The following is a 27,591-nucleotide window of genomic DNA, read 5'->3' as shown; positions in this document are numbered from 1 at the left end:
GGTCACCGTGTCACCCGCATGGCTCTGTCGTGTGTGTGTTTTAGGACGCCCCACACTGTCTCGACAGCCTTGTGGTAAACCTTGACTTCAGGCCCTGCACGTCCTTCCGTTTTGTTTTTTGTTTTTTTCAAAATTGTCTTTGTCTGCTCAGGTGCTGGCACACACAGCTAAGCGTCTTACGGGCTACTTTTTCCCGTGGTAAATGTCATACTTTGAATTTCAGGCTCACGGTGTCGTCACCAGCGCACAGAAGCACACAGTGGGTGTGTGTACCTCGCAGCCGCATCTTACAGCCTTGCTAAATTCACGAATTCTAGTGACTTTGTTATAGGCTTTTTTTTTTTTTTTTACATTTCCTGTATACAAGTTATATCTTTTGAGAATCAAGGCAGTTTTTCTCTTTCTTTCTGAAATATGTTTATGTCTTTTGTTTCTTCTTCTTCCTGCCTTGTTGCCGGGGGAGGGAAAGCGCTGGCTTCTGTCTCGAGTGTGGTCTTGCCGCAGGCTGGGTGTCGGACGGAGCAAGTGCCCATCCTTAGCCTCTTGCGGAGGGTGCGGCGTGAAGGGGTGCTTTGGGTGTCTGTTAAAGTGCTGAATTACACTGATGTTTAAACAGAAACTAACACTTTATTCTGGGGAGAGACTCACTTGCCCACGATGTGCCGTCCTCTTTAAACCCTGCTGGCCTCCCTGTGAATCTGGGTGCGCTTGTCCTTTCTTGAGACATGTGTGGGTTTGTTTGCTGGCTTCAGAATTGAGTTGGGAAGTGCTTCTTCTTTTCCTATTTTCTGAAATTTTTATATAAGATCTGTGTTACTCTTCCTTACATGTTCAGTAGCGTTCACTAGTAAAACCATCTGGACATACGATTTTCTTTGTGAACATTTAAAAATCAAAGGCTCAGTTATGTTGACGGTTATAGTACGATTCAGATTTTCTCGTGTCAGATTTGGCAAGTGATGCTGTTCTACGAACGTGTCCTTTTCATCTCCTCCCACCTCGTGAGACTCACACCTGCTTCTCACTGCGCTAACTGGGGCGTCTGTGCAGATGTGCGCTTTCTCGCCCCCGACAGCCTCCCCCCGAGCAGGCCCCTTCCGCCGTGTGTTTGTTTCCTGGTTCCTTAATTTCTGCTCTTCTCTGTATTATTTCCATAATTTGACTTGGTTTAAACCGTTGTTCTCGTGCGAAGTGGTGGCTTGTGGATGTTGTGTTGTGACCTCAGAGGACAGAGAGCCCAGTCCTCCTGCACCACACCCGTGGGGACAGCCTTCTGTTCCTGGGCTGCTTGCTGCTGGAACTTTCTTTCTGTCTCGGGTTTCCAGCAACGAGCAACGGTTTTCTTTTGATTCATGCTTGGAGTTCGTGGTGCTCCTTTCACTGGAGCCTTGAAGCTGATGGTCAGTTCTGTCCAGACCACCGTCTGTCCCTGCAGATACTGCTTCTGCCCCACCCCTTTCTTCTCTTTCTGGGCTCCTCTGCCGGATGGATCCCATGCGAACTCTAGGCGCTTGGACGTCTGTTCTGGGGAGCGGTCTCCATGGTCGCCATCCCGGGGTGTCCTGTGACTCAGTGAGCATCTTCTTCTGCCGCGTCTGTGGGGGGGCTCTCGTCGGTGTGCCTGGCCCACTGCCCGACCCACCGGTTGCGTTCTTCACATCAGACGCTGGATCTCCACTTCTTTTTTTTAAGATCTCATTTTTATTTATGAGAGAGAGAGAGACAGCGAGAGCAGGAACACAAGCAGGGGCAGTGGGAGAGGGAGAGGCAGACTCCCCGCAGAGCAGGGAGCCCAATGCGAGACTCAATCCCAGGACCCTGGGATCCTGACCCAAATCAAAGGCGGACGCTTAACCACTGAGCCCCCCAGGCTTCACCCCTTCTCTCCACTTCTATTTTTAGTATATGTGCTGCCGAAGCGAGCACCTTCTCTCCACTTCTAAAGTTGCTGTTTGGCCTTGTCTTACAGTTTTTCGGTTCTATGCCAAATTATCAATCTTGTCTTTAATTTCTGGAAAATTTTTTTAGGCTTATACCGGAGTGTTCAATTTTTTTGTGGTGATATTAAATATTCTTATTTTTTATTTTTTAAAGATTTTATTTATCCATTTGACAGAGAGAGATCACAAGCAGGCAAAGAGACAGGCAGAGAGAGAGGAGGAAGCAGAGAGCCCGATGCAGGGCTCGATTCCAGGACCCTGGGATCATGACCTGAGCTGAAGGCAGACGCTTTAACCCACTGAGCCACCCAGGCGCCCCTTAAATATTATTTTTAATAGTGTTAAAATATGCATCCCATAAAATTTACCATCTTAAATATTTTTGACTGTGAAATCCAGTGGCATGAAGTTCATCCGGGAGGTCGTGCGAGCAGTACTGTTCATCCCCAGGATGTTCTTCTTCCCGCACTGAGCCCTGTTCTCCGCCATCTGTGTGTGTGGGCGTGACCCCTCCAGGCCCCTCCAGTGAGGGACCCTCGTCCTTCCGTGTCTGGCTTCTCTCACCAGTGGGAGGCACTCGCGTTCGTCCACGTGGTACTTTTCTGAGCCAGGCCACGTCCCTCTAACGCACGGGCAGTGCTCCTCCGCTCCCTCGTCCACCTGTCAGGCACACAGACCCCTTTGGGCCCCGGGGCTTGCTGGGCCCAGCTCTCTGGAGCCTGTGCCGCGTCTCTGTTGCCCAGCTCCCTCGCGGCCCACCCATCTTGCTCGTCCCCTCCTGGCTGGGGTCCCATGGCCTGATCTCCTCTGTGACGGGCGACTTGCAGTGGGCATCACCGAGGAGAGAGGAATGGTGGTTGGAGGCTCAGGGCGGCGGCTTCGGTCCCACACTGGCTTTCCTGTTCCTGCACGGGCTCGTCCGTGTCCACCCCACCCTCATCAGGAGCCCCCTGTGGGGGGCCTCTGGGTGTCTCGCATCCTCCCAAGTCTGTGCAGAGCCTGTTCAGCTTCACATCCCAGCAGTGTCCATGGGGCCGTGTCTCTGCCCATTTTCTGTGACTTACGCAAGGGGCAGGCACTGAGGAGGAGGGGGTGGCCCGGGAAGACCATTTCTGCCGCCTTTGCTGGCGCACGGCATGGTGCCGTGCCCGGTGACGGTGCCCTCCGTGCTCTGTGCTCCTGGTGGGTGTAGAGGCTGTGCCCAGGTCGGCATCATCCGGGCCCTGACGGAGTGTGGCATCCCCGTGGACATGGTTGGAGGGACGTCCATCGGGGCCTTCATGGGCGCCCTGTACGCCGAGGAGCGGAACTACAGCCAGATACGGATCCGGGCCAAGCAGTGGGCTGAGGTGAGGGGCCTCGGCCCTCCCTGGAGCTCAGCCCCAGGTTCCCATAGTGCCACAGGGGCAGGAGGACACAGGGAACTCGGGCTCCTGCTCGCGGCTCTGCGGGCTCTGGCCTCAGAGCGGGGTTTATGGGGTGGTGGGGGAACGGGGAGCACAGAGCAAGAAAGGACGTCAGTGTTGGGGACTTGGCTCTTCATTTATCAAGGTGACTGAGGTCAACATGGAGAGGTCAGCACCATTGAAAGGAGAGTTTCATGTTACCTGTCGTTCAGCTGAGGGTCTGGTCACAGGCCAGGCAGACGTTTCCCTTCCCTGCTTCTGCTGGTCTGCTTCAGCTGTGGGAACGGCCGCGGATCTTTGGGTCTGCTGCCCTCCTTGTCCTCAGTGTGTGTTGGGTCATGGGACCCCCTGGGAAGCCGCTCTACAAGGCCGGATGGGCTGGATCCCGTCCAGGCTGTCCTCTGTCCCTGCCTTTCTGGGGGAGCCTTCGACCTCCTGCCGCGATGAGGGAGGTGGGGGGGGGGCCTCCAGGCTCTGCAGGCTCTCTGGTGCTAGACGGGGGTTTCTTCAGGAGTGAGGGCCTTGCTAACCACGGACGACCCTGGGGGTGCCACGCTGTCCCGAGTTCCTGCCCTGCAGCAGCACACTTGTGCCCTCTGCTTGTCCCAAGGCAGGGTCTGCGTTCTGTTCATCTCCGTGGGAGCACACTGGGGGGCACCTCACCCTCAGCTGGGGCCCCACATCACACATGGCCTGTGCTCTGGGTGTTTCCGCCTCGGCTCTGGCCACCCAGCGGCAGGTCACATCTCTCCTCTCCATCCCCAACCCTTAAGAAGTGAGGCAGCCTTGAACCCGCGCATTCTGGGGCAAGGCCAGGGCTGCCTGCCCAGTCACGTGTCCTGCTCCTTGCAGGTCGAAGCGGCCCCCGTCTTCATTGAGGAAGGATGGGCCTCAGTCCCGCCAGAGAGACAGGGTTAGGGAGTTTTGGCAGACAGGGCCCTCAACAGCGCCACCCTTTCCTGGACCCCGATGGGGTGTCTGCCGTGGTAGCGGTCAGCGGTGGTGGAATGTGAGGGTCAGCCCCAAGCACGCTGGGGCAGGGCAGCTCCCCCTCCAGGGGAAGCCTTGATGGGTCCTACTTACCGCTCTTGGGGACCCCAGCAGGGAGCTCTCTTACACACTCACCTGTTGGCGTCGGCCCTGGACGGGGCTTCGTCCGGAACTCCCTGAGCAGGCAGTGAGAGCCAGGTGTCCGCGGGTGTCCTTGTCGGACCCCCAGGCCCTGCTGCTCATGCCCTGGCGCTAGCCCCCTCCCCAGACACCCTTGCTGTGCTCACAGGGAGCACACGTGTGTGCTCCGGCCCCGCTCCCTTCCCAGACTGGGGCCCCGTGGGATCATCCACTGCCTGTGCCAGAAGGTGGGGTGAAGCCCTCACCCTCTGCGGGGCTGTCACGTGTGCCTTGCCCACTCAGGATATGACGTCGATGGTGAAGACTGTGTTGGACCTGACCTACCCGATCACGTCTATGTTCTCGGGCGCCGGCTTTAACAGCAGCATCTGTAGCGTCTTCAAGGACCGGCAGATTGAGGTACCCCCCCCAAGCAGGGGTCTCCCTCATCTCCTTGAGCCTCCGGGGCTGCAGGGTCGAGGGCTGACAGCGGGGGAGGATGGCCCTTCTGAGTCGTGCCGTCCCCTTGCAGGACCTGTGGATCCCCTACTTCACCATCACCACGGACATCACAGCCTCTGCCATGAGGGTCCACACGGATGGTGAGCACCTCCTCCTTGGGTCCCCTGATAGGGGCTCAGACATGCATGGGGGCCCAGGCCCCCTCCCCCCACCCCGCCCCCACCCCTGAAGCGTGGGTTGGGGCAGGGGTGCTGAGGAGCTGCTCAGGGGTTTGGGGGGGCGGGGGCAGGCAGAGAACCTAGAAGCTGCCTGAGCCAGGGGAAGCGCCGAGATGACCCGAAGGCGGCCGCTCAGGGAAGTCTGGACCCAGAGAGGATCCTGCCGAGAGCGTGTGGGACGCGAGATAGCAGTGTGAACTGAGAGCAGGGACGGACAAGGCAAAGGGCACTCTTGTACGCGGGGTGGGGGGTGGCAGAGGGCACATGGAGGGCGTGTGTTTTGTGGGCTCCAATCAGCAGTTGCGGGGAGACTGCTGGGCCGGGGACCGTGAGGTGGCCAGTAGGTGGGTGGCGGCTGCGGGCCCTTTTCTAGGGCAGGGTGGTTTGTAAGCTGAGCGCGTGTGTCTCCTTGGAGGTGAGTGGCACCATGGGGCTCACAGAAGGCTTTGGCACACACGGCACAAGGTGGGGAGCCTGCAGAGCCGGCCGGGCCTCCCCTGGGCCTCTGGCCCTCTCCATTCTCCCTCCGCGGAGAGAGCCTCTCTGGGGGAGGAGGGAGAACAGGAGGTGTGTCTGTCTGTCCAGGCCTGGTGCCGTCCACCGGACGTCAGACGTGTAGACTTCAGGACCCCGCGCTGTCAGTGCTCTTGGCCAAGGGTCTCGGGCAAGAACCCGGTGTGGGCAGCGAAAAGCTCCCCTCCTATCCCCTTGGCAGGCCCTGGTGGCAAGCCCTCCGCCCTCCCTCTCCCCCAGGCTCCCTGTGGAGGTACGTGCGTGCCAGCATGTCTCTGTCAGGCTACATGCCTCCCCTCTGCGACCCCAGAGACGGACACCTGCTGATGGACGGGGGTTACATCAACAACCTCCCAGGTACCGTGGCCGCCTACCCTCCCGGGGAGCCGGAGGCACACAGTTTCCTCCACGTGTGCTCCTGGAGCCCGAGAAAGCGCACAGACGCGTGCAGACACAAGCCCTTGTGCGCACACTGGGCCGTCGTGTGCTCCCAGCATTTGGCCGTTTGGCAGCTCAGCCGTACCCGGAGCGAGGGCCAGGCAGAGGCGCTGAGAGCAATGATGGCCCATCTGCATCCACAGTCAGAACTAACAGCCAGGAAGTGCCAGGGCTGCCGTGGGTGCGTCCCCTCCTCGGGCACACCTGTCACCTGTTGGATAGTTCTGTGCATTAGTCCGGGAGGGACACTGGACCCCAGTCCTCTGGCCCCTGCAGGCTCTGCCCCGCCCCCCAGCCCTACTCCCCTCTGGGGCTCTGCAGGCCTGTCCCAGGCGGTAACCACGGCTGTCTCCTCCCCAGCGGATGTGGCCAGGTCTATGGGGGCGAAGGTGGTGATTGCCATTGACGTGGGCAGCCAGGACGAGACAGACCTCACCAACTACGGCGACGCACTGTCTGGGTGGTGGCTGCTGTGGAAACGCTGGAACCCCTTGGCCACGAAAGTCAAGGTGGGGGCAGAGCTCTGCCCGGGGCCCGGGCGGCCAGGGGCTCCTTGTGGCTCCTCTGTGCCTCTGTCCCCGAGATGCCCAGCATGGTGCTGTGGGCAGAGGAGGGCTGCAGTGGTCTGTGGCTCCAAGCCAGCGGGGGTGCGCTCACTTGCTCCCTGCCCGTGTCAGGAAGCCTGCCTGGACCAGCGCTGGGGAGGGGGGCAGGCCCGTTACCCGCCAGGACCCCTTCCCAGGAAACCTGGCTGGGCACCGCCCTCCTCCCAGGCCTAGCAGAGACATGTCTCCCCTTGGGAGAGGGAGGGCAAGGGTTGGGCAGGGGGCCGTGGGGCCGGGGTGGCCCGCACAGCCCGGCTCAGACGCCGTGAGGGCAGCAGGTGTTGAACATGGCGGAGATCCAGACGCGCCTGGCCTACGTGTGCTGCGTCCGGCAGCTGGAGATGGTGAAGAACAGCGAGTACTGCGAGTACCTGCGTCCCCCCATCGACAGCTACGGCACTCTGGACTTCGGCAAGTTCGACGAGATCTGCGTGAGTGTGGCTGGGGCGCGGTGCCCACCTGCCCTCCTATCCAAGCCCAGAAGTGGGGCCTCCTGACTCTTGGTCCCCGGGTCCCTGGTGTGTGTGCAGGAAGTGGGGTACCAGCATGGCCGGACGGTCTTTGACATCTGGGGTCGCAGTGGTGTGCTGGAGAAGATGCTGCAGGACCGGCAGGGGCCGAGCAAGATGAAGGCCTGCGACGTGAGCGCCCGACCTAGCGCCCTCCCTCCCTCCTGGGACCAGCCCTCTGCCCGGCTCAGCGGGCCTGAGCGGTGCAGGGCTCCTGCGGCCTGCGGGACTTTGGCACGCACCCCCACCGGGGCCAGAGGATGGGGGCACGGGTGCGGCCCTGTGGGAGCTATCTCTTGGCCTCTGCCCCGACATCCCTTGTTTTTCACTGTGGCGCTGCTGCTCCTGGTGGGAAGGGATGGGGATCTGCTCAGGCCTCTGTGCTTCTTCTAGGCCCTGCCCCGCCCCAACTCCAGGGGGCTGGGCACCTCAGCAGGCTGAGACCACAGAGGGTTGCAGAGAGGGCCTGGGGGACCGGCCAGGCAGCCAAGGGCTGTGGTCTGGGGACCAGGGGAGCTGTGGCCTTGGCCACATGTCCCTTCCACCTCCGCCCTCCAGGTCCTCACCTGCCCCAACGCCTCCTTCACTGACCTCGCGGAGATCGTATCGCGCATTGAGCCGGCCAAGGCAGCCACGGTGGACGGTGAGTCGGGGCTTAGGACACACACCCGCATAGCTGAGGGTGACATTGGCAGTGTCCCCTTCTATAACCTTTGGCACACCCCACAAGCCGCCCTGGCCGCCAGGCCCTCCCAGCAGCCCCGGGGCCTGATGACCGCTGTGGCACGGCCCCTGCCCTTGTGGGGACCAACACAGCCCTCCCCTGTCCCCAGACGAGTCTGACTACCAGACGGAGTATGAGGAGGAGCTGCCGGACGGCCCCAAGGATGCATACGCGGACTTCCAGAGCACCCCGGCCCACGCAGGCTCGGACTCGGTGAGCTGTCCGGACCTGCCTGCACGCCTGGGCTGAGTCAGCTCTGAGGGCTCTGGGCAGGCTAGCTGCTCGCTCCCTGCTGCCCTGCAGTGCGGAGCCAGAGAAACCTGGCCCAGGGTCAGCCGTCCAGGGTCACCCCCACCCTGACGTCGTGCTGTCTGCTTCCAGGACGACGAGTCCTCCCTCCGGCATCGGAACCCCCATCCGGCTTCCCAGAACTGCCCCCGGGCTGCTGCTACCCTTGGCACTCAGACCGCGATGGAGAGAGGTCTCCCCTCCCATGCACCCTAGAGCAACGTCGGTGGAGGGCCTCTCCCCCAGCCTGCCAGCGAGACCTGGCAGGGAGCCCCCTAGTCGGCCTCCCCAGTGCTGGAGGCCCAGCTGCGTGGGCTGCCTCTGGCCCCTCTGCACTGGCAGCTTCTGGTGGGGCACTGGGTGCGGACAGCAGTCCCTGGGCTGTGCCTGCCACTGTGGGGCCCGGTGCCTCGGAGAGGTATTGGAGTACCCCTGTGCACCTGCTTAATGGGTCAATAAAGGTAGATCCGACTGTGTGTGGACGTATGTCTCCCCAAGTCCCTGTGGCGGATAGCGGCCCATGGGCCAGGGAGCAGCCTGGCCCCGTCACTGGTGCAAGGGGGGGGGGCAGGGAGCATAGCCCACTGTCCTCTGAAGTCACCACGGGAGGGGGGACCCCAGGCACGCCGCCCCCCCCCCCGTGACCAGGCAAGCAGGACGCCCAGGGTCCTTGCAGGGCTGGGGAGCCCCCCAACCGAGGAGCCCCCTCCTGACCTGTCCGGCATCCTCTCCCGCAGAACTATGCCGCCCACAGAGACCCGGGAGCCCTTCTGTGTAGGAGGGACAACTCCGGCCCCGCAGCCCTTGCAGGTCTCCGGGGGCACGGAGCCCCCTAGCCCGAGGGCCTAGGCCCTTGCCGTCAGGGGACCGCCGGCCTCAGTTTCTCCGCGTCCCCGCCAACCTCCCCCCGCCGCCCCCCCCCGCCCCCAGGCCGGCACGGTGGGCGGAGCCACCTCCCCAGTCCCCTCCGGACGACCCCGCCGGGCACCGGCGTCACGGGCGGCCACCCCCAGGCGTGACGTCGCGGTGGGCGGAGCCGCGGGCCCGCCCCGTCCGTGACGCCGCGGTGGGCGGAGCCGCCGCCCCCGGCCCCGGCCGCGCTCTCCGGGTGCGGCGGGACTCGCGGACGGCCCGGCGCGGCCATGCGGGGCCCGGGCCCGAGCCCCAGCCCCAGCTCCGGCCCCGGCGCGGCGCGGCTACCCCGGCGGAGGCGGCGGGCGCGGGGCGCGCTCTGAGGCCGGGGGATGCGCCGCCGCCGCCGCGACCATGGGCGCCGCCGCCTCCCGGAGGAGGGCGCTGAGGAGCGAGGCCATGTCCTCGGTGGCGGCCAAAGTGCGGTGAGTGCGGCGGGCCGGCCGCGGGGCCCCGCGCCCGCCCCTCCCCCGCGGCGCCCGCCCCGCGCCCGCCCCTCCCCCGCGGCGGGGCTGCTCGCCGCGTCTCCCTCCCCCCGCCCCCCGCCCCCCGCCCCCCAGCTCGGCGCGGCCGCGCTCCCGAGACCGCTGTGGGCGACGCGCCCGACCTCACGACCCCCGCCCGCGGACCCCGCTCGCGGAGTGACGGCGGCCGGACGGAGCGCCCACCCCGGCGCCGGCCACGTTGCCCCGGGACCCGGGGCGGGGGGGGCTCCCCGGAGCTGCGCCCTGCCCGCGCTGGGTTTTCTGGGGGCGGGACGGCACGGCCGGCCGTGAGGGACCCCGGCCCTTCCTCGGCTGGTGCCCAAGGGCTGGGTGGGGGTGGGGACCCCAGGTCCCTTCTGGGGAGCGTCCAGAGTGACCCGGGTGCACTGAGAGCGCACCCCGCTGTCCACCCTTCAGAGCAGCCCGAGCATTTGGCGAGTACCTGTCCCAGAGTCACCCTGAGAATCGGAACGGTGCAGGTAGGGGCATTGGGAGAGGTGCCCGGACGGGGTCGGTCCGCAGCGCACCCCCCTCCCCCACCACCCCCACAGCCTGGGATGCTGTCCCCTGCCCCAGGCCTGGCCCAGCTCCAGGGCCGGGAGCAGGCAGCAGGAGCTACCCTGCTGGGCTGGCTTCCTCACGCCCCCTGCCCTCCCTGGCCCAGAGCCCCAGGAGGAGCTCAGAGTCACTCATCACCATGGCACCCACCCAGCCTGGGCCGTTGGCATGGCAACAGGCCTCCTGGCACCCCCAGGGTTGGCACCGCTGTCTCTGGGGGCCAGCTGGTGGGGGGGAGGGGAGAAGTTGGCACTGGGCGCATGGGTGCAGCGGCAGGCTGGGAGGTGGCATGTTCATTCCTGTCTCCGCGCGCCCCCCCCCATCAACCACAGGTAGCATAGCCTGTCACCCCCACGCACACACACCCAGGGCTTGGGGCCCAGGTAGGAGGAGGGTGGGAGCCCCTGAGAAGAGTGCGCAGGTCACAAACACCTTTTCTGAAGATGGCGGGGGCTTAGAACTTGGTCACTGGGGCGCAGCCCCAGTCGTCCCCCACCCCCCCACCCCGCCACCCAGGCCAGGCACTCACTGGGAGTTCTCTGCCCTCACCACACCAGGAGAAGGGGAGGGCAGGGCCAGAGGGCTGCCGTTTACCTGGCACCTCTCCCCCAGACCACCTGCTGGCTGATGCCTACTCTGGCCACGACGGTTCCCCCGAGATGCAGCCAGCCCCCCAGAACAAGCGTCGCCTCTCCCTCGTCTCCAATGGCCGCTACGAGGGCAGCCTCTCAGAGGAGGCTGTCAGTGGGAAGCCGGCCGGTGAGGGCCCCCAGCCCCGCGTGTACACCATCTCCGGGGAGCCGGCCCTGCTGCCCAGCCCGGAGGCCGAGGCCATTGAGCTGGCCGTGGTAAAGGGGCGGCGGCAGCGGGAACGGCACCACCACCACAGCCAGCCCCTGCGTGCCAGCCCCGGGGGCAGCCGCGAGGACGTCAACAGGCCGTGCCAGAGCTGGGCAGGCAGCCGCCAGGGCTCCAAGGAGTGTCCCGGATGCGCCCAGCTGGCCCCTGGTCCCAGCCCCTCCCCTCGGGCCTTTGGGCTGGACCAGCCACCCCTGCCTGAGGCCACCAGCCGCCGCAAGAAGCTGGAGAGGATGTACAGTGTCGATCGTGTGTCTGGTGAGGGCAGGCTCGGGGGCAGGGTGCCGATGCTGGGGTTTGCCGGCAACAGCCACTGTGAGGCTTGGACAGGTGGGGGGTGTGCAGGTGCCCAGCGGCACCAAGTCAGTCAAGGAGTGCTTCCTGGAGGAGGGGGATTAGGAGATTCTCCAGGGTGGAGCACCCAGAAAGTGTGGCTTAATTAGAATATCGGGCTGCCTCTGGGGAGTCCTGGGGATCCGTCTCTGCCCTGGGCCCCAACAAACAAAGTTCCCAGTAACCTCGGGAAGGCGCAGCGTCTGGGGCCTGGCCGGGTACTGTGGTGCGGTGTGGGCGGTCGGCGAGCCCCGGAGGCTTGCTGTGTGGAGAAGAGGCCTCTCTGGGACACCTGAGCAGCCCCACGCCTCCCGGCTCTGGGGTCACCTCCTGAAGAGCAGCGTGCCGACTAGCTGTGCCCTCACGTCGTCTCAGGGCACCTCCTGGTCTTCCCAGGCTGCAGCCTGGGCATCAGGGCACAAGCCGGGGGTGTGGGCAGTTCACCTCCGTGACCTCATGCTCCAACGATGGACGGAGCCCAGGGGTTGGGGCCGGGGTCAGGGTGAGAAAGTAGAGCAGATTCTCATCCGCCCCGGGTAGGAGCTGCAGGGGTCCTGAGAAGGGGCAGCCCCCAGCAGGACCGTCTCCACACCGGGTGAGGGCCTCCCCCTCCCCCTCCTGGAATGGTCCAAGGGAGTGGAGTGGGCGGCCTGCAGAGAAGGCCCCGGAGCCCCCAAGCGAGGCTGCAGCCCTTGTCCCCGGCCTGTGCCTCCTCTCCGAAGGGCAGCGAGGTGAACCCTCTCTCTGGGCCCCTGGACACAGGCTGTGCTCGCAGAGGCGCGCTCTTCCGCGGTCGGCAGCCCCAGGGGGAGCCGGGCAGGGACCGGCCGTCACGAAGCCGCTGAGCTGTCTCGGCGTGAGCCGCTGAGCCACGTTACCGTACAGCCTCCGGCCAGCATCCGCCCCCCAGGAGAGGGCTAGGGGACCCCACTGGCTTGGGCAGAAGCATCCCCTTCCCTGGCAGCCCAGGGAACCCCCAAGCCACCCTCGCCCCTCCTCCTGTCTTGCAGACGACACCCCCATCCGTACGTGGTTCCCCAAGGAAAACCTCTTCAGCTTCCAGACCGCAACCACAACTATGCAAGCGTGAGTCGTGCACCTGCCGGGGGTCCACGGCGTGGGGCCTGGGCCTGGGGCTTCTTCTTGGTGCTCAGGAACTACTGCCAGACCCTCTCCCGCCTGCGAGGCCCACCCGGGCGGCTGTTTCTGAGCAGCCCCACGTGCCCCTGTCCTGCCGTGTCTGCCAGATGTGACAGCAGACGGAGGGAAGGCAGGGCTGGCTGCTCTCCTCCCTCAGCCTCCCACTGCCCCTCCCTCGCCCCATCCATCATCACCCCTCCCTTCCCCACTGCCCTGCCCTCTGCTCTCCTGGCCCTTCCCTGTCCTTCTTGGTCCTCTGGGGACCTGGCCCCGGGCTGCAGCTGCTGCAGTCTCCGGTTGGGGTGGTCCTCCTGGGGCACTGCCTCGTCTCAGCTCCCGAGACAGTGGCCTCCTTGTATTTTGTGCACCTCGGGGGGTCACACCCCAGGCGTCCCTGCGGGGGCCTGCTCTTCTCTCTCTATGACACGTACCTGGGTTTTCAGACGCGGAGTTCCTTTCGGAGAGGCACTGTTGGCTGCAGTGTCCCCCTTATGCTACTCCGGGGCACCCATCACCACCCTCAGGCTGGCTGGGGGTGGTCACCTTGGCCACCAGGCCCAGAGCCAGCAGAAACAGGCCTCTGTGCCCGCCTGACCGTGTCATGGCACCTGGTAGCATGGGCCCATGACCTCCTCGTCCACCACCGTTGCGCGGGCTTCCCAAGCATAGCTGGTACCCTGCTCGAGCCTGGAGTATGAGTGAGGGTCCCCCGGAGTCAGTGACGAGGGCAATACCAGGGAACCTAGGGGGCCGTGGGGTCGTGGCTCACTATGTCTTCTTTCTCACGCTGCCCCTTCCCGCCGCTCCTCCAGCATCTCGTAAGTACTCTGTGGGACCTTGAGCCTAAGAGCACTGGGGTTGTCCCTGGGGGACCCTCCCACCCCCAAATAGGTTTGGGCAGGCCAGGGACCTGGGCCTTGACTGTGAGGGAGTGCCACATACCAGCAAGCACCACGGCCACAGCAGGGCCTGCCAGGAGCCGGGCGGAGGACAGGGCGAGACAGGCCAGGGTCCTTCTGCCTGGCCCGGCGCCCTGGATGCCCCTCCAGGCCCTGTGCTCACGCCTCTGTCCCCACGTCTCAGTCCCTCCTACCTGCGGCCAAGGGCAGTGCTGACTCGTGGTGGTTTCTCAGGGTGTTCAGGGGCTGCGCGGAGAGGAAGCGCCGGAAACGGGAGAATGATTCCGCGTCTGTAATCCAGAGGTAGGGCCTGCCAGCCACTCGCCACCAGGGTCCGTCTCTTGTCTGCGCTGGTCTGGTCTGGGCCCACTGGGCCCTGGCAGACCTGATGGGGGAAGGGCGGTGGCGACCACTGGCCTGGCCCTGCTCTGGGGACGCAGCAGGCAGGAGAGGTCATGGAACCTGGGCCCCCAGGCCTGTGTTTTGGGGGTATATTGACAGTGGAACTACAGGCAGCTAGCCCACCCATGACTCTCTCTGACCCTTGAACCCCAGAGCTGTGGGGTCAACAGCAAGGCTTATCCTCCCCGAGCCCCACCTCAGAGACGTGGCCAGAAACCGTGTCCGTCTTGGACCCTGGACCTTGGTAGGGCACACATTTGGGGGTAAAGACGACCTGTCTCTGAGGTGGCCCAGGGCCGTAAGAGCAAGGAGGGAGTGTCCACAGGCCCCAATCCTACCTGGGGTTAGTGCAGACAGTTGCGCTGAGCACAGGAAGCAGGAGCCCTTGACCACTTGGCGAGGGAGGCTGGTGGAGTTCAGAGTGGGCCCAGAGAGGGAATGGAAGGGTGGGCAGTGGGGGTGGGTTCCTGAAGGCAGGAGGGTCACCAAGGGCGGGGTCCTGTCATGGGGCCAAGGGCAAGAGAAGGTTTGATCATTGTGCCTTTGTCCTAGCAGCAAAGGGGAGCCCTGCAAAGGTGTCAGCATGAGGGACGGAGTGGGATTTGCTTCTGAGTGGGCGGTGGGCGGTAGGCGAGTAGGGGAGCGCAGGGGCGTGACGGCACACCCGCCGGCTGCGGGCAGTAGTGCCAAGCAGGGAGAATGGGGGACTGGTCCACCGCCCACCCACTCTGGCGATCCTCACCAGCCCCCCGTGTTTCTTCCCCAGGAACTTCCGCAAACACCTACGCATGGTCGGCAGCCGGAGGGTAAAGGCCCAGAGTAAGACCCAGGGCAGGAGGGTGGGCAGGCGCGTGGCGCTGCTCTTGGCTGGCTGGGGCTTTGCGGGCTGCTCGCTGCACCAGAGAGACCGGGGTCCTAAACCCCCACCACAGCCCCACCAGGGAACCCTGGACTCTGGCCCTGCCCCAGCCTTGCGACAGAACCCCTGCCTCAGGCTCAGCTCCGGCTCCAGGCCCCACCCCGAAGCTTGCAGCACAGCCCCGCCCCAGGCTCTGCCCCTCACAGATCGTCGCAGGGGCCCCGCCCCCAACCATCTGCACAGATCCGGCCTCCACCGGTCCTAGGGTCCAGACCCTACTCTTCCCTCCCCAACACCCACTGGGGTCTTGGGGCACTAACCCCTGCCCCAGCACGCCAGACTTGGCCCACGGGCTCCCCGGACTGACGCCCTCCAACCTCCTAGCCACGGACCCTTCCTCCCGCTTTCCCAGGTGGTGCCCCAGAGCCAAGAGCCAGCCCTGTCCTGGGTTGCCGAGGCCCAGGGTCAGCTCAGGCTCTGCCCCTCCCACCCCCACCCCCCACCCCGGTCCCAGTCCCGCTGCTGACCCGCTTTGCTCTCACTGCAGCGTTCGCGGAGCGGCGCGAGCGGAGCTTCAGCCGGTCCTGGAGCGACCCCACCCCCATGAAAGCCGACACTTCCCACGACTCCCGAGACAGTAGGTGCCCGGCACAGGCCGGCCCACCTGCCCCCAGAGGCCCCCCCCAGGCCCCAGCTCCCGCGCTCCACCGGGCAGGCCTCCTGCCTGGGCGCTAGGCTTCTGCGCTTCTGCTCTCCAAGCCTCAGCTTCCCCATCTGTGAGGTGGGGGCGCCTGGCCCCTTATACTTCGTGGGCAGGGTGCTGTGTGCTGCGTTGGGAGAGCTGAGGGGCCAAGGGCTGCCCTGCAGGGCTCCTGGTTCCAGCGCCCCGGGGGGCCTGCCCCGCTGACGTTGTGCGGGGGTCCACAGAATGGCCACATATGGTGGCAGCGGCCAGTGTTGCCAGGCTGCCGGTGGCCTGTATTGGTCTCTGTCGTCCTCCCTGGGTTACTTGCTGACCTGGAGGACCCTCGGGAGCCTTTGTTGTGGATTCTGTCTACTGCTCATGTCTGCGGGTTCCAGCTGGGACTGGAGGTGCTGCTAGGGGTCCACAGCCCTGGTGACCCGTCCTGCCCCTCAGGTAGTGACCTGCAGAGCTCACACTGCACCCTGGGTGAGGGCTTCGAGGATCTGGACTGGGAGACCGAGAAGGGCCTGGAGGCAGTGGCCTGTGACACCGCGGGCTTTGTGCCCCCCAAGGTCATGGTGAGGTCGGGTGTCTTTATGATCTTTCTGTTCCGGCCAGTCGTAGGCTGGTGGGGGGTTCTCTTTCCTCCAGGAGCCCAACAGGCTCTACCTGGAAATGATGTAGCCATCCCAGGCTGCCCAACAGTGGGGGGTGACCTCCTGGGGCCTCCTGCTGCCCACTGGGTCTGAGGCAGCTGGGCCCTGAGCCGCCCCCTGTGCCGTCTCCAGCTCATCTCCTCCAAGGTCCCCAAAGCTGAGTTCATCCCGACTATCATCCGCAGGGACGACCCGTCCATCATCCCCATCCTCTACGTGAGTCCCTCTGCGCCAGCCCCGGGGCTGGGGGTGGGGGGCCGCGGCCTGAGAGGGGCCCTGACCAGAGTGTGGCCCGTGTCTCTCGCAGGACCACGAGCACGCAACGTTTGAGGACATTCTGGGTATGTGCCCTGTGGCCCCACTGTCCTCTGATCCCGTGTGGGGCTTCACCTACAGGCCGCGGGGGGCGAGGGGACACGGGGGGGAAGCTCACACTCCTTCCTCCCTAGAGGAAATAGAGAAGAAGCTGAACATCTACCACAAAGGGGCCAAGATCTGGAAGATGCTGATTTTCTGCCAGGTAGGGCTCAGCCCCTTCCTGCGGGGGGGCGGGCTCTCGACAGAACGTGCAGCCTTCGCGCACCAGTGAACGGGCACGTGTCTGTGTGATGGGGGCCGCGAGCGGACGCCCTCTGTGTGCACCTCACGTGGCCAACCCCATCTCTGACAGGGCGGCCCGGGACACCTGTACCTGCTCAAGAACAAGGTGGCTACCTTCGCCAAAGTGGAGAAGGAGGAGGACATGATCCAGTGAGTGGGCCGCCCGTGGAGGCGGCGTCCGTGTGCGCACCCCGTCCCTGCAGTCCCTCCCCCACGATGCTCCTGTCTCCGGAGCCGGGTCCTGGGCCCTGGCCTGCCCCTCCTCACATGCGGGGCCCTGGGCTGGAGGCTGCTGGTGACCCGGCCCCTCCCCCACCAGCTTCTGGAAGCGCCTGAGCCGCCTGATGAGCAAAGTGAACCCGGAGCCAAACGTCATCCACATCATGGGTTGCTACATTCTGGGGAACCCCAACGGGGAGAAGGTACAGGGACCCCCCAAGCCCTGCTCCAGGCCTCTGGAGACCCTGGACCCACTACAAGAGTTGACAGCCTTTCATTCTTCCGTTCTGCTCTCCCTTCAGCCCCTAGAAGCCCCTTGTGCCTGAGCCCAGTCAGTGGTCGGGGGTTCCTGCTCCCCGAACACCATTCCCCCACACCTCCCCTCCCCCGCCCTGAACTCACGGCCCCGCCCTGCCCTTTCAGCTGTTCCAGAACCTCAGGACCCTCATGACCCCTTACAAGGTCACCTTCGAGTCCCCGCTGGAGCTGTCGGCCCAAGGTGAGCTTGCCAGGGCCAGGCTGGCTCCCCGCCTGAGCACCGGGGTCCGGGGGTGAGGCCTGAGCCGTGGCCTTTCTTCTCCTGTCCCAGGGAAGCAGATGATCGAGACCTACTTTGACTTTCGGCTGTACCGATTGTGGAAAAGCCGCCAGCACTCGAAGCTGCTGGACTTTGAGGATGTTCTCTGAGGGCCGGGACCCCCACCCGGCTGCTGCCGCGGACCAGTGGCTGGGGCTGGGCCACTCGTGTGCGCCCCGGGACCACGTGGGTCCCCACTTCAGGGCACCCCCAGATGTCGCTCAGGTTCCCTCCTGGGGGTCTGGCCCTCCCTGCACCACAGTCCACTGAGGTCAGAGCCCCTGCGGCCCGGGACCAGCCTCGCCCCCGTGGCCAGGGCTTGCTTGGCGGCCGGGCGCCGATGGGGCCTCGGCCCTGCCCCCGATGGGGCCTCGGCCCTGCCCCAAGGCGCCTGCTCTGCTCGGGTCCGTAGACATAAGTGCAATTTCCACAGCCCCGGAACAGTCGGGAGGGAAGCAGCGCGATTAGTTGAGTAGCCGAGTGCTGCGTTACCAGTTGCGGTGTAGACGACCTAGCCCCGTGTGCGTCCAGGACCTCGTCTGCTCCCCGCTCCTCTGCCCTGCCCTATTTGATCACCAGCACCAGGGCGGCCCGTCGGGGGAGCAGTGTTGCCCGGCTGCCCGGCCCGGCCCCGGCCTTGGCCGAGTCCCCGACGGTGTGCGCTTGTACCCTCTCGCCGCCCCTGCTTCCTCCCACCTCAGCCGCGCCAGCCCGGCGGGGGTGCCTGGGCAGCAGGGGAGGGGCGCACCTTCCCTTGTCCCCGAGGAGGCTCTGGGTTGAGCTGGGCCCCCCCGGCTCCCCGTCCTCCAGCACCCGCCCGGCCCCCTGATGCCGTGGCGCGGCTCAGCTTTTGCCAGCCTGGGTCGTAGCCCTCTTCCAGTGCAAAGGTTCGCCAGGGGCGGGCCGGGGCTGGGCCCCGGTGGGTGGGGACCCCGCGGCGGCGCTGAGCCACGATGGACTTGGGGCGTGTGGCCACCTGGGGCCCAGCGGGGCCGGCTCTTGTATGTAGCTGGGGCTCGGGGGCAGGCCCCCCTCCGCAGAGCCTGGGTGTGAGGACACCTGGCTGTGCCCTCAGCTAGGGGAGGAGCAGGGGCACGTGCTGGGCTCTGAAGGATGTACGATACCCCTTAGAGTGACCATTAAACCCGACCCTCCGCTGCGGCCGCCTGGCTCTTCTCTCTCAGCACCGCCCGCTACCTTCCGGGACCCAGAGACCTCCAGGCCCGTGGGTCCAAGTTTGCCACAGTGGCCCCTGGACAGAGAGGCCAGGTGGGGCCCCTAGGCCTTCCCTGCCAAGGTCACGCTCGGTGAGAGGGTCTGGCGGCAGCGGGGATGGAGAAGAGCAGGTTCTAGCCAGCGCCAGGGGGTGGAGGGTTGTGCTCCCACAAAAGAGTCAAGAGGGCTCGGAGCTGCGAGCAGAGGGACCCCCGTGTGGGCTGCCGCAGGCTGTCGGGAAGCAAGCGCGGGCCCGGCCGGTACCCTCTCCCGCACGAGCCCGCGCTGCCGCTCCGCCGGCGGCAAAGCTGCTGATGCTGGGCCCAGCTGAGCCTGGCTCCCTGGCCAGCCCCTGGTCTCCGGTGGTCCAGGGAGGGGCAGCAGGTTCGGGCTGGGCAGGACAGGAGGCCACCAGTGGACAACTTGGGAAGAGTCTAGGAGTCGTGAAGCCTCAGGTGCCGGGAGCCCGGAGGTCAGCGGCCTCTCCTGGAGTGGGCGTGCCGGCTCTGGGGGCGCCCGGCCCTGCTGCCTCCCACGTGCCCCCAGGGCGCCCCCTGCAGGGCCGGGTGGCAGAGGGTCGGAATCCACAGGAATGGGTAAGCTGGTAGATCAGATGCCCGTCCACGTGCTCTTGCGTACAGAGTCGTGTCACTGGGGACTTTGAGCGCTCTCGGGGCCTGAGCCTGACGCGTCGCCCCCGTTCCTCACAGCCGCGGTCTGCGCAGGCTGCCCGAGTGTCTGTGGGCTCTTGTTTGACACGCGCGGGCCGGGAGGCTGGCTGTCCCCAAGATGCCCGCCCACCTGCACACCGCGGCTCAGAGGGCACGTTAGCTGTGCTGTCCAGCCCTCAGCCCGGGGCCAGCCAGGAGCTCGATCATGTGCCCCCTCCCGCACCTGCCACCTGGGGGTCTGGCTGGGGCCTCAGGGGCAGCTGTGCCGGAGGAGGGCTGGGAGGTCCGCCGGTGGGAGGCTCAAGGCCTTCGTGTCTGGCTCGCAGGGTTCTTGGCCCCGTAAGCCCTGGGGAGGAGCGCGGTGGGAGAACCGAGGTCGGGTGTGGGAGCACCTCCGCCCAGGAACAGGCCCAGGACGCCGCGGATGAGCGTTGGGGGAAGGTGGTGGCAGACGTGGGGGCCGAGGCTGGCCGGGGCCGCTGTGGCCCTGACCCATGCACCTGCCCCAGTAGCTAGAGGTGGTGGTAGAGGCAGAAGATCCTCGGCAGGTGAGGAGTCATTGTACATCAAGGACAGCAGCCGGGAGGGGAAATGAGTGACGGTCTCAAGAGCTAACGTGGGAGAAGAAGCCACAGAACCTTCCCATTAGGGACCCCTGAAGGCCAGCAAGAGGGATGACCTGTTGCTTCTTGCCTGTTGTGTTTGGCACAAATACTAGGACATTCGTGCCCTATGTTGGTAAACGTGTGGGGAAAAGGTCACGTGAATTGTTACAGCCTTTCAGGAAGAAACTCTGGCCGCGGCTCTTAAAATCGAACTGATGTGGCCGCCTGGGCAGCCGGGCGGCCGGGCATCTGCCTCTTGGTTTCGGCTCAGGCCATGACCCAGACAGAGCCCCGCGTGGGGCTCCACACTCCGCGGCAGTCTGTCTGAGGGTCTCTCCCTCTGCTCCTCCCCCAGCGCTCACACACACACTCAAATAAACCTCGAAATTGCACGTACGTTTATCTGATAAACTGACCTGTGTGGAGCCAGCCCCTCCCTCCGGGGAGCTGTCCACTGTCCCCGTTCATGCCATAGTCAGGGCAAGGCCAGACCACAGGGTCGGCTCTCCCGGAAGGAGCGGATGGTTCAGAAGTTTTGTCATTTAGGGGGAAGTATGGTCAGGCGTCTGTCTATAGGGAGTAGGTAGGTGAAGACGGGTGGGAGGTGTCCCGCCCGCCGCTGTGACAGGTACACCTTCGTAACTCCCCAGGAGGCCAGGCCTGAGCGCAGTCCTTGTCGCCCCAAACAACACGGGCCCAGGTGGTCCCAGCCTGCCCAGCTCCCCCACGCTGCCCTCGTTGTGCCCCACTCACCTGCCGCGGGCTCTCCTTGGCCCCAGATGGATGCCCTGCTAGGGCAGAGCTGGGCATGATGCCCGGCAGGGTGTGGGAGCGTCTGCCATCCCACGGAGCTGTGACTCCCATCCCGTAAAGTGGAGGAGAACAAGCCCTCTCGGTGGGGTAAGTCCGCGCCGTGACTGCAGGCTGGGAAGGAAGGTTCCTCTCTCCCGGCAGTAGGTGTCGCGGGGGGCGGAGGGGAGATGACGCGCAGCCCGCCCCTGAGGACGGCAGAACGGGCCGGGAAGCCGCCTCCCACATCTCCCCGCGGGCAGCCTCCAGCCCTGGCACTGGCCTCCAAAGTGGCCGCCACGTCAGCCCCCTGGGCATCTTCTCTGCCTAGGAACACAGGGGCTACGTCGGCCTTGTCTGGAACTTTCTGATGCTCCCTCAGTCTGAGAATGAAGCACCTGCCGCCGTCCTTGCCCCCCTGCTTCCGGAAGGGACACCTAGTGCCCACAGCTTCTTACTAAGTCTGTGCGAGCGAGGGACAGAGCTTCCGCTTGGAGCGGTCTCCGGAAACCGGGATTGATGGGGGGGGCGGGGGGTGTCGAAGCCCCTGTGGGAGTGGCCCCTGCCGGTCCCACCCTATGCAGCCACCACCAAGCAGGGCCGGGGTCTGTCCTTGGCTCGGGGAAGGCCGCCATGTGGGCTGGACGTGGAAGAGGCCCCAGGAGTGAGCCGGGCGGCAGCGATCTAGGAAGTGCCAGGAAGCCGCCAGCAGAGCCGTGTGTGGACCCTGCACCCGCGGCCGGGCCGGCAAGGAGGCGACCCTGACCGATGTCCCGTGCGTGGCCTCCTCCCAGACTGGAGGCTCGACCAAGCCAGGTGATGCGGTGAAGGAAGATGGGGTGACAGGGACCGAGGCTGCCGCGGACGCCCCGGTGCCGTGCACGGGCTGGAGGCCGGACCCGTGTCCCGCAGCGGCCCTGGGGGTAGCGCCCCGGAGGTGGGACAGCTGGAGAGCCCCGAGAGGACTGGCCAGCGGGGCGGGGGCCTCGGGCGCGGGGCAGCCGGAAACCCGGACGCGCCGGTCGTTCCCAACGAACCAGCAGGACAGACCACAAAAGTGCCAGCACGCGGCCGCCCGGTGGCCACGCAGAGGACACTGGCCCGGCCCGAGAAGGCCGGTGCGGCCTCGGCACCCCCCCCGCCCCCCCGCTGAGGAAGCTCACGTCCGCGGGGACCGGGCCACGGAGCCCCACACGCCGCAGCTGCCGCCCGCACCGAGCTCGGTGGCCGGTGACCCAGGCGCGGGGCCGGGAGCGGGGGCGGGGCCGGCCGGGGTCCCGCCGACAGCGACAGCGACAGCGGCAGCGGGGCTGTCGCAGCTGCGGGGCCGCTCGGATTCCTCGAGCCCACGAGGGCGTCAGAGGCTCAGCGGCGAGCGACCTGGGGACCGACCCCGACCCCCGACCGGACGCGCCGGCGGCCAGCGCCGCGGACCCCACGCTCCTCTCCGGGGCAGACGAGGCCGCAAGACGGGCCTGAACCAACTGGAGGGGACTGAGGTCGGACCACGAGGGTGGGAAACGAGAAATTAATTAAACAAAGGAAACTGGAAATTTCAAAAACAATGTGGAGATTAAACAACGTGGTACTGAACGACCCATGGGTCAAAGAAATCAAAGGAAAATGTTTAAAAATACCTTGAGACAAGTAAAAATGGAAACACAACATACCAAAATTGATGGAACGCAGCACAAGCAGTTCCCGGAGGGAAGTTCATCATGGCAGATGCTCCCTCAAAAAGCCAAGAAAAGGCTCAAGTAAACCACCTAACGTTACACCTCGAGGAACTAGGAAAAAGAACAGATGAAAGCCAAAGTTAGAAGGAAGGAAGGAAATCGCGATCAGAGCAGAAGTAAATGAAATAGAGACTGAAAAGATAATAGAAAAGATCAATGAAACTAAGAACTGGGTTTTTTAAAAGATAGATAACATTAACAACCTCCAGCGAGATTTAGCAAGAAAAAAAGAACTCAAATAACATGAGAAATGGAAGAGAAGTTACAGCAGATGCTGCGGAAATACCAAGGGTCCTAAGAGGCCGCTGGGGACAATTACACACCGGTAAATCGGAAAACCAGAAGAAAAGGATAAATTCCTAGAAACGTACAACTCACCAAGCCTGAATCCTTGGATTCAATGGAAAATTAATGGAAAATCTGAACAGACAGGTTACCAGCAAGGAAATTGAATCAGTCATCGAAAACACCCCAGCAGACAGCAGTCCGAGATCGGATGGCTTTCCAGGTGAACTCAACCACACGCGAAGAACCGTCAATACCGATCCGTCTCAAACCCTTTCAAAAATGGGGGGGCGACTCTTACATTTTAGGAGACCCTCATCACCCGGACACCAAAACCAGGTGAGGATGCCACCAAAAAAAACTCAAAACAACGAAAACAATGTCCCTGATGAACACAGATGCAAGAATCCTCAACGAAATTTTAACAACCCAAATCCAACAATACGTTAGAAAAGATCATACGCTGTGTTGGAGTGGGATTTACTCCAGAGACGCAGGATGGTTCAGCATCCCCAAATCAGCCCATTTGACATACCACGTCAACAAAACAAGGGATAAAAGCCACATGTCCATCTCAATAGATGCATAAAAAGGGTTGGAAAAAGTTTCACATCCACCGAAGATAAAAATTCACCAAAGGAGGCGTACAGAGGATCCACCTTGACGTAACAAAGGTCGTGTGTGACAAGCCCCCGCCAGCTTCACACTGGGGAAAGGCTGAAAGCTTTCCTCTAAGAGCGGGAATAAGACAAGAATGTCTACTGTTCCACTCAGTTCAACATAGAATTGGGAGTCTTAACAAGAGCAATGAGGCAAGAAAAAGAAATAAAAGACTTCCAAATTGGAAGGGGAGAAGTAAAACTATCACTGTTTGCAGAGGGCGTGATGTGTACAGAAAACCTTAAAGACTCCATAAAAAAAAACAAGAACAGAACCAGAACAAATTCGGTAAACTTGTAGGATACAAAATCAACCCACAAAACTCTGTTGCTTTTCTTTACACTAATAATGAACCATCCGAGAAATTAACAAAACAAACCCAATTACGATTACATTGAAAAGAATAAGGGGTGTCTGGCTGGTAGTCGGTGGAGAACGGGACTCTTGTCAAGGTTGTAGGTTTGAGCCCCATACTGGGTGTACAGATGACTTAAAAATAAATTCTTGGGGTGCCTGAGTGGCTGAGTGGGTTAAGCCTCTGCTTTCAGCTCAGGTCATGATGCTGGGGTCCTGGGATCGAGTCCCGAATTGGGCTCCTTTCTCAGCGGGGAGCCTGCTTCTCTCTCTGCCTCTGCCTGCCACTCTGCCTGCTTGTGCTCTCTCTCTCTGACAAATGAATAAACAAATCTTTGAAAAAAAAAATGCAGCAGCAAAGAGGAATGCAGGCCAAACAGAAAAATTCTGAAAAAGAGTAATTTTAATTTTTTCTTTTTTTTTTAAGTAGGCCACAGGCCTAGTGTGTAGCCCAGTGTGGGGCTTGAACTCACCACCCTGAGATTAAGACCTGAGTCCAGATCAAGAGTCAAACACAGGGCGCCTGTGTGGCTCAGTAGGTTAAGCATCTGCCTTCAGCCCAGGTCATGATCTCAGGGTCCTGGGATCGAGCCCCACATTGGGTTCCCTGTTCAGCAGGGCGTCTGCTTCATCCTGGCCCTCGGCCCCTCTTCCCTGCTTGTGTTCCTTCTCAAATAAATAAATAAAATCTTAAAAAAAAAGTCAGATGCTTAACCGACTGAAGCATCCAGGTACCCCATAAAATCGGAGGGTTTTTTTGAAGATTTAACTGTATTTTAGGGGCAACTGGGTGGCTCAGTTGTTAAGCGTCTGCCTTAGGCTCAGGTCATGATCCCGGGGTCCCGGGATCGAGTCCCACATCGGGCTCCCTGCTCAGCAGGAAGCCTGCTTCTCCCTCCCCCTCTGGCCCTCCCCTGCCTCCTCCTCTGCTCTCTCTCTCTCTCTCAAATGAATGAGAGTTTAAAAATAGACAGATAAATAGATAGATAAAATCTTTTAAGAAAAAAAAATAAAATACTTGGGGATAAATTTAACCAAAAAGATGAAAGACCTGCGTATTGAAAACTCAAGACATTAATGACACGAATAAAAGATATTTCATGGCCATGGTTTGGACGAATTAATATTGTTAAAATGTCCATACTGCCCAAGACAATCCACCCTGTCATTGTGATCCTTATCAAAATTCCAATGGTATTTTTCACAGAAATAGAACAGTCCTAAAATTTGTATGGAAGCACAGAAGATCCTGAAAAGCCAAAGCAATCTTGAGAAGGAATGAAGCTGGAGGCATCGTGCTTCTTGATTTCAGATTATTTCCCAAAGTTAGAGTAATTAAAACATTATGGTACTGGCACAAAAACAGATCCAGAGATGAACAGAACGGAACAGAGAGCCCAGACAATCCCACGCACGTACGGTCAATTAATTTACAACTGAGTGGGCGAGAATATGCAGTGGGAGAGGCCGTCTCTTCGGTAAACGGTGTCGGGAAAACTGGACACTGCCCTACACCACACCCAAAGAACACTCGAAATGGATTACAGACTTGAGTGTAAGATCTGAAACCATGAAACCGTGAAACTCCTAGGAGAAGCTTCCTGACATCTGTCTTGGTGATACCAAGAGGAAAAGCAACACGAGCAAAAATAAACAAGCGGGACGACATCAACGGGAAGTCTGCCCAGCAAAGGAAACGGTCCGGGAGCTGGGAAGAGCACCCGCGGAATGAGGGGGCCTAACCGCAAATCCTGCGTCCGCGAGGGTCTGGCGCCCAGAGCTCACAAGCTGCACAGCAGAAAGACAGGGAAGCTGATCCCCACACGGGCGGAGGACCGGGACCCACGGAGCCCCGGCCCGTGGTGCGAACGGCTAAAATGAACAAGTCAGGCAACGGGCAGGTGTTGCCGACGGTGTGGAGAAAGGGGAGCTCTCGTGCGCGGCTGGTGGGAATGCGAGCCGGTGCGGCCGCTCTAGAAAAGAGTCTGGAGGGTCCTCAGGAAGTTAAAAATAGAGCTGCCCTAGAAGCCACGATTGTACTGCGTATGTATCGGAAGACGACAAAAATACTGATTCAGAAAGATATATGCTCCTTCGTTGCAACGTTACTCACAACAGCCAAGATACAGAAGCAGTTTGTGTCCACCGATGAATGAATGGGCATAGAAAAACGTGGTGTGCGGGGCGCCTGGGTGGCTCGGTGGGTTAAGCCTCTGCCTTCGGCTCAGGTCATGGTCTCAGGGTCCTGGGATCGAGTTCCGAGTCGGGCTCTCTGCTCAGCAGGGAGACTGCTCCCTCCCCCCATCTCTGCCTGCCCCGCTGCCTGCCTCTCTGACCACTTGTGACCACTCTCTCTGTTTCAGATAAATAAATAAAATCTTAAAAAACAAACAAAGCTGGGGGGGGGGGCTCTGGGTGCACAGCGGCGAGGCCCACACGGGCGGCAGCGGTCAGCACGGACGCACGGGGAGGTGGACGCAGCAAGGACCCAGAAACAGGCCCACACAGGGGACCACCATGCCGAGGTGCACGAGAGTTCAGCAACGGCGGCAGCGATGGGACGCAAGCCTTGACCTAAGCCGCGCGTCTCCCACGAAGATTAGACGTACTGTAGCTCTAAACGCACATCATGGGACCAAAAGCTTTTAGGAAAAAGAAATCTTCAAGGCCTGGTGTTAGGTGAGAAGGTCCCAGCAATGACGTGAAAGGAGCCGTCCGCTGGAGAATACATCTATAAACCAAATTTCATCAGAATTCAAAGTTTTGCTGTGAGATGCACCGTTAACAAAGTGAAAAGACCAGCTACAGACCCAGAGAAAAAATTTGCAAACACGTGCATGACAGGGGGTTAGATCCAGAATACGTAAAGCACTTGTGGGCTCTAAACGTGGTGTCTCTCCCGACCGGATGGGGCCCAAACACGGGGCCGCCGGCCGGGATGGAAGCCGGTGGAGCAGGAGGCGCACGAGTCCTCCTGACCCCACGGCAAGGGACGGCGGCCCGGGCCCCAGAGGGGAGGCCGTCAGCCCCGCGGCCGTGGTGAGGGCTGTCTTGAAAGAGGGAGGACCGGGAGGTCTGGCTGCGCACAGAATTTTCCCGTGTTTGGTGACGGTGACTGGTTGTGAGCAGCCCGTTGGGCAGTTCGGCCCACGGATACTTTGAGGGGGTCTCCTGATGGGCTTGGCTGTGCTCAGCCAGGGGCCGCTCAAGCCTGTCGGCCTGGACGCCGCCTCTACAGGACACCCTGAACTTAACACGAAGAACACAAACAATCGATTTTAACATGGGCAGAATGTGACGCTTCATCAGGGAGGATATATGTGGGCAAATCAGCGGTGGGAAGGTGTCCAGCACCCGGGCCATGGGTGCAAGTTAAAACCATAACGAGGTTTCTCTGTGCACCTATCAGATCGGCCAAAATTAGAAACCGCGACATCAAATGCCGGGGAGGGTGCAGGGAAGCTGGACGTCACTCAAGAAACCGGCAGTTTTGAACCCAGTGAGACATGACTTGGCCACACGCTCAGCGGTCTGTCCCCGGGTGAGACCCAGGCGCCGAGGTCCCCGGCCGCTCCTTGCAGCCAGATCAGGAAGCCCCGGATGCCTTTGACAGGGGCAGGCCATGCACACTGAGGCAGGTCTATACGGACTGACCGGGACTGACGCGGGCCGGAGGAGGGACTGGGGCGCAGGCGGTGGCTGCCGGGCCTCGTGCTTCCCCTGCGTTGGGGAAGCCATGCTCTCCCCATCCCCGGGGCCTTCTCCCCAGACGGAACGGTGACCAGAGGCCATCGGCAGTGGGGCTGGTGGGGGCAGGGCGCGACCCCAGGGGGCACAGGAGGGGTGCCGGGTAATTCTGACTGGTGGTGTTCCAGGGAGT

The 27,591-nt window shown here is 62.4% G+C and overlaps 2 protein-coding genes across 8 annotated transcripts in view; both read left to right on the top strand.

Moving 5' to 3' along the window:
• Positions 1 to 8,685, top strand: part of PNPLA7 (patatin like domain 7, lysophospholipase) — a 63,973-nt gene extending 55,288 nt beyond the window's left edge. For 4 of the 6 annotated variants that reach the window (XM_080819244.1, XM_080819247.1, XM_080819245.1 and 1 more), the window contains exons 27-36: positions 3,133 to 3,289; positions 4,760 to 4,876; positions 4,989 to 5,058; positions 5,890 to 6,006; positions 6,448 to 6,596; positions 6,971 to 7,123; positions 7,223 to 7,473; positions 7,760 to 7,844; positions 8,035 to 8,138; positions 8,307 to 8,685. In XM_080819244.1, coding sequence (XP_080675370.1) covers positions 3,133 to 3,289; positions 4,760 to 4,876; positions 4,989 to 5,058; positions 5,890 to 6,006; positions 6,448 to 6,596; positions 6,971 to 7,123; positions 7,223 to 7,473; positions 7,760 to 7,844; positions 8,035 to 8,138; positions 8,307 to 8,661 — 1,558 coding nt within the window. In that variant the 3' untranslated portion in view covers positions 8,662 to 8,685. The remainder of the gene's footprint in view (positions 1 to 3,132; positions 3,290 to 4,759; positions 4,877 to 4,988; positions 5,059 to 5,889; positions 6,007 to 6,447; positions 6,597 to 6,970; positions 7,124 to 7,222; positions 7,474 to 7,759; positions 7,845 to 8,034; positions 8,139 to 8,306) is intronic. The other 2 variants (XM_080819248.1, XM_080819249.1) reach the window with 1 other exon arrangement.
• Positions 8,686 to 8,939: 254 nt separating this feature from the next.
• On the top strand, positions 8,940 to 20,276 carry NSMF (NMDA receptor synaptonuclear signaling and neuronal migration factor). 2 transcript variants are annotated; one of them, XM_080819289.1, is made up of 15 exons: positions 8,941 to 9,550; positions 10,028 to 10,089; positions 10,781 to 11,284; positions 12,370 to 12,445; positions 13,633 to 13,701; positions 14,567 to 14,619; positions 15,207 to 15,300; positions 15,802 to 15,922; positions 16,133 to 16,216; positions 16,308 to 16,341; positions 16,450 to 16,520; positions 16,671 to 16,750; positions 16,920 to 17,022; positions 17,243 to 17,318; positions 17,409 to 20,276. In XM_080819289.1, exons 1-15 carry the CDS (start codon positions 9,480 to 9,482, stop codon positions 17,504 to 17,506), a joined length of 1,596 nt encoding a protein of 531 aa, XP_080675415.1. In that variant the 5' UTR covers positions 8,941 to 9,479; the 3' UTR covers positions 17,507 to 20,276. The 2 variants fall into 2 exon arrangements, with proteins under 2 accessions (XP_080675416.1, XP_080675415.1); XM_080819290.1 differs by lacking the exon at positions 15,207 to 15,300 and having other exon boundaries at positions 8,940 to 9,550; positions 15,798 to 15,922.
• Positions 20,277 to 27,591: the final 7,315 nt, after the last annotated feature.

This window comes from Martes martes (genome assembly GCF_963455335.1).
Source record: "Martes martes genome assembly, chromosome: 12".
In the NCBI taxonomy this organism is placed as follows: domain Eukaryota; kingdom Metazoa; phylum Chordata; class Mammalia; order Carnivora; family Mustelidae; genus Martes; species Martes martes.
Note: the sequence above shows the minus strand (reverse complement) of the source record. Positions and strands in the feature narration are given on the sequence as shown.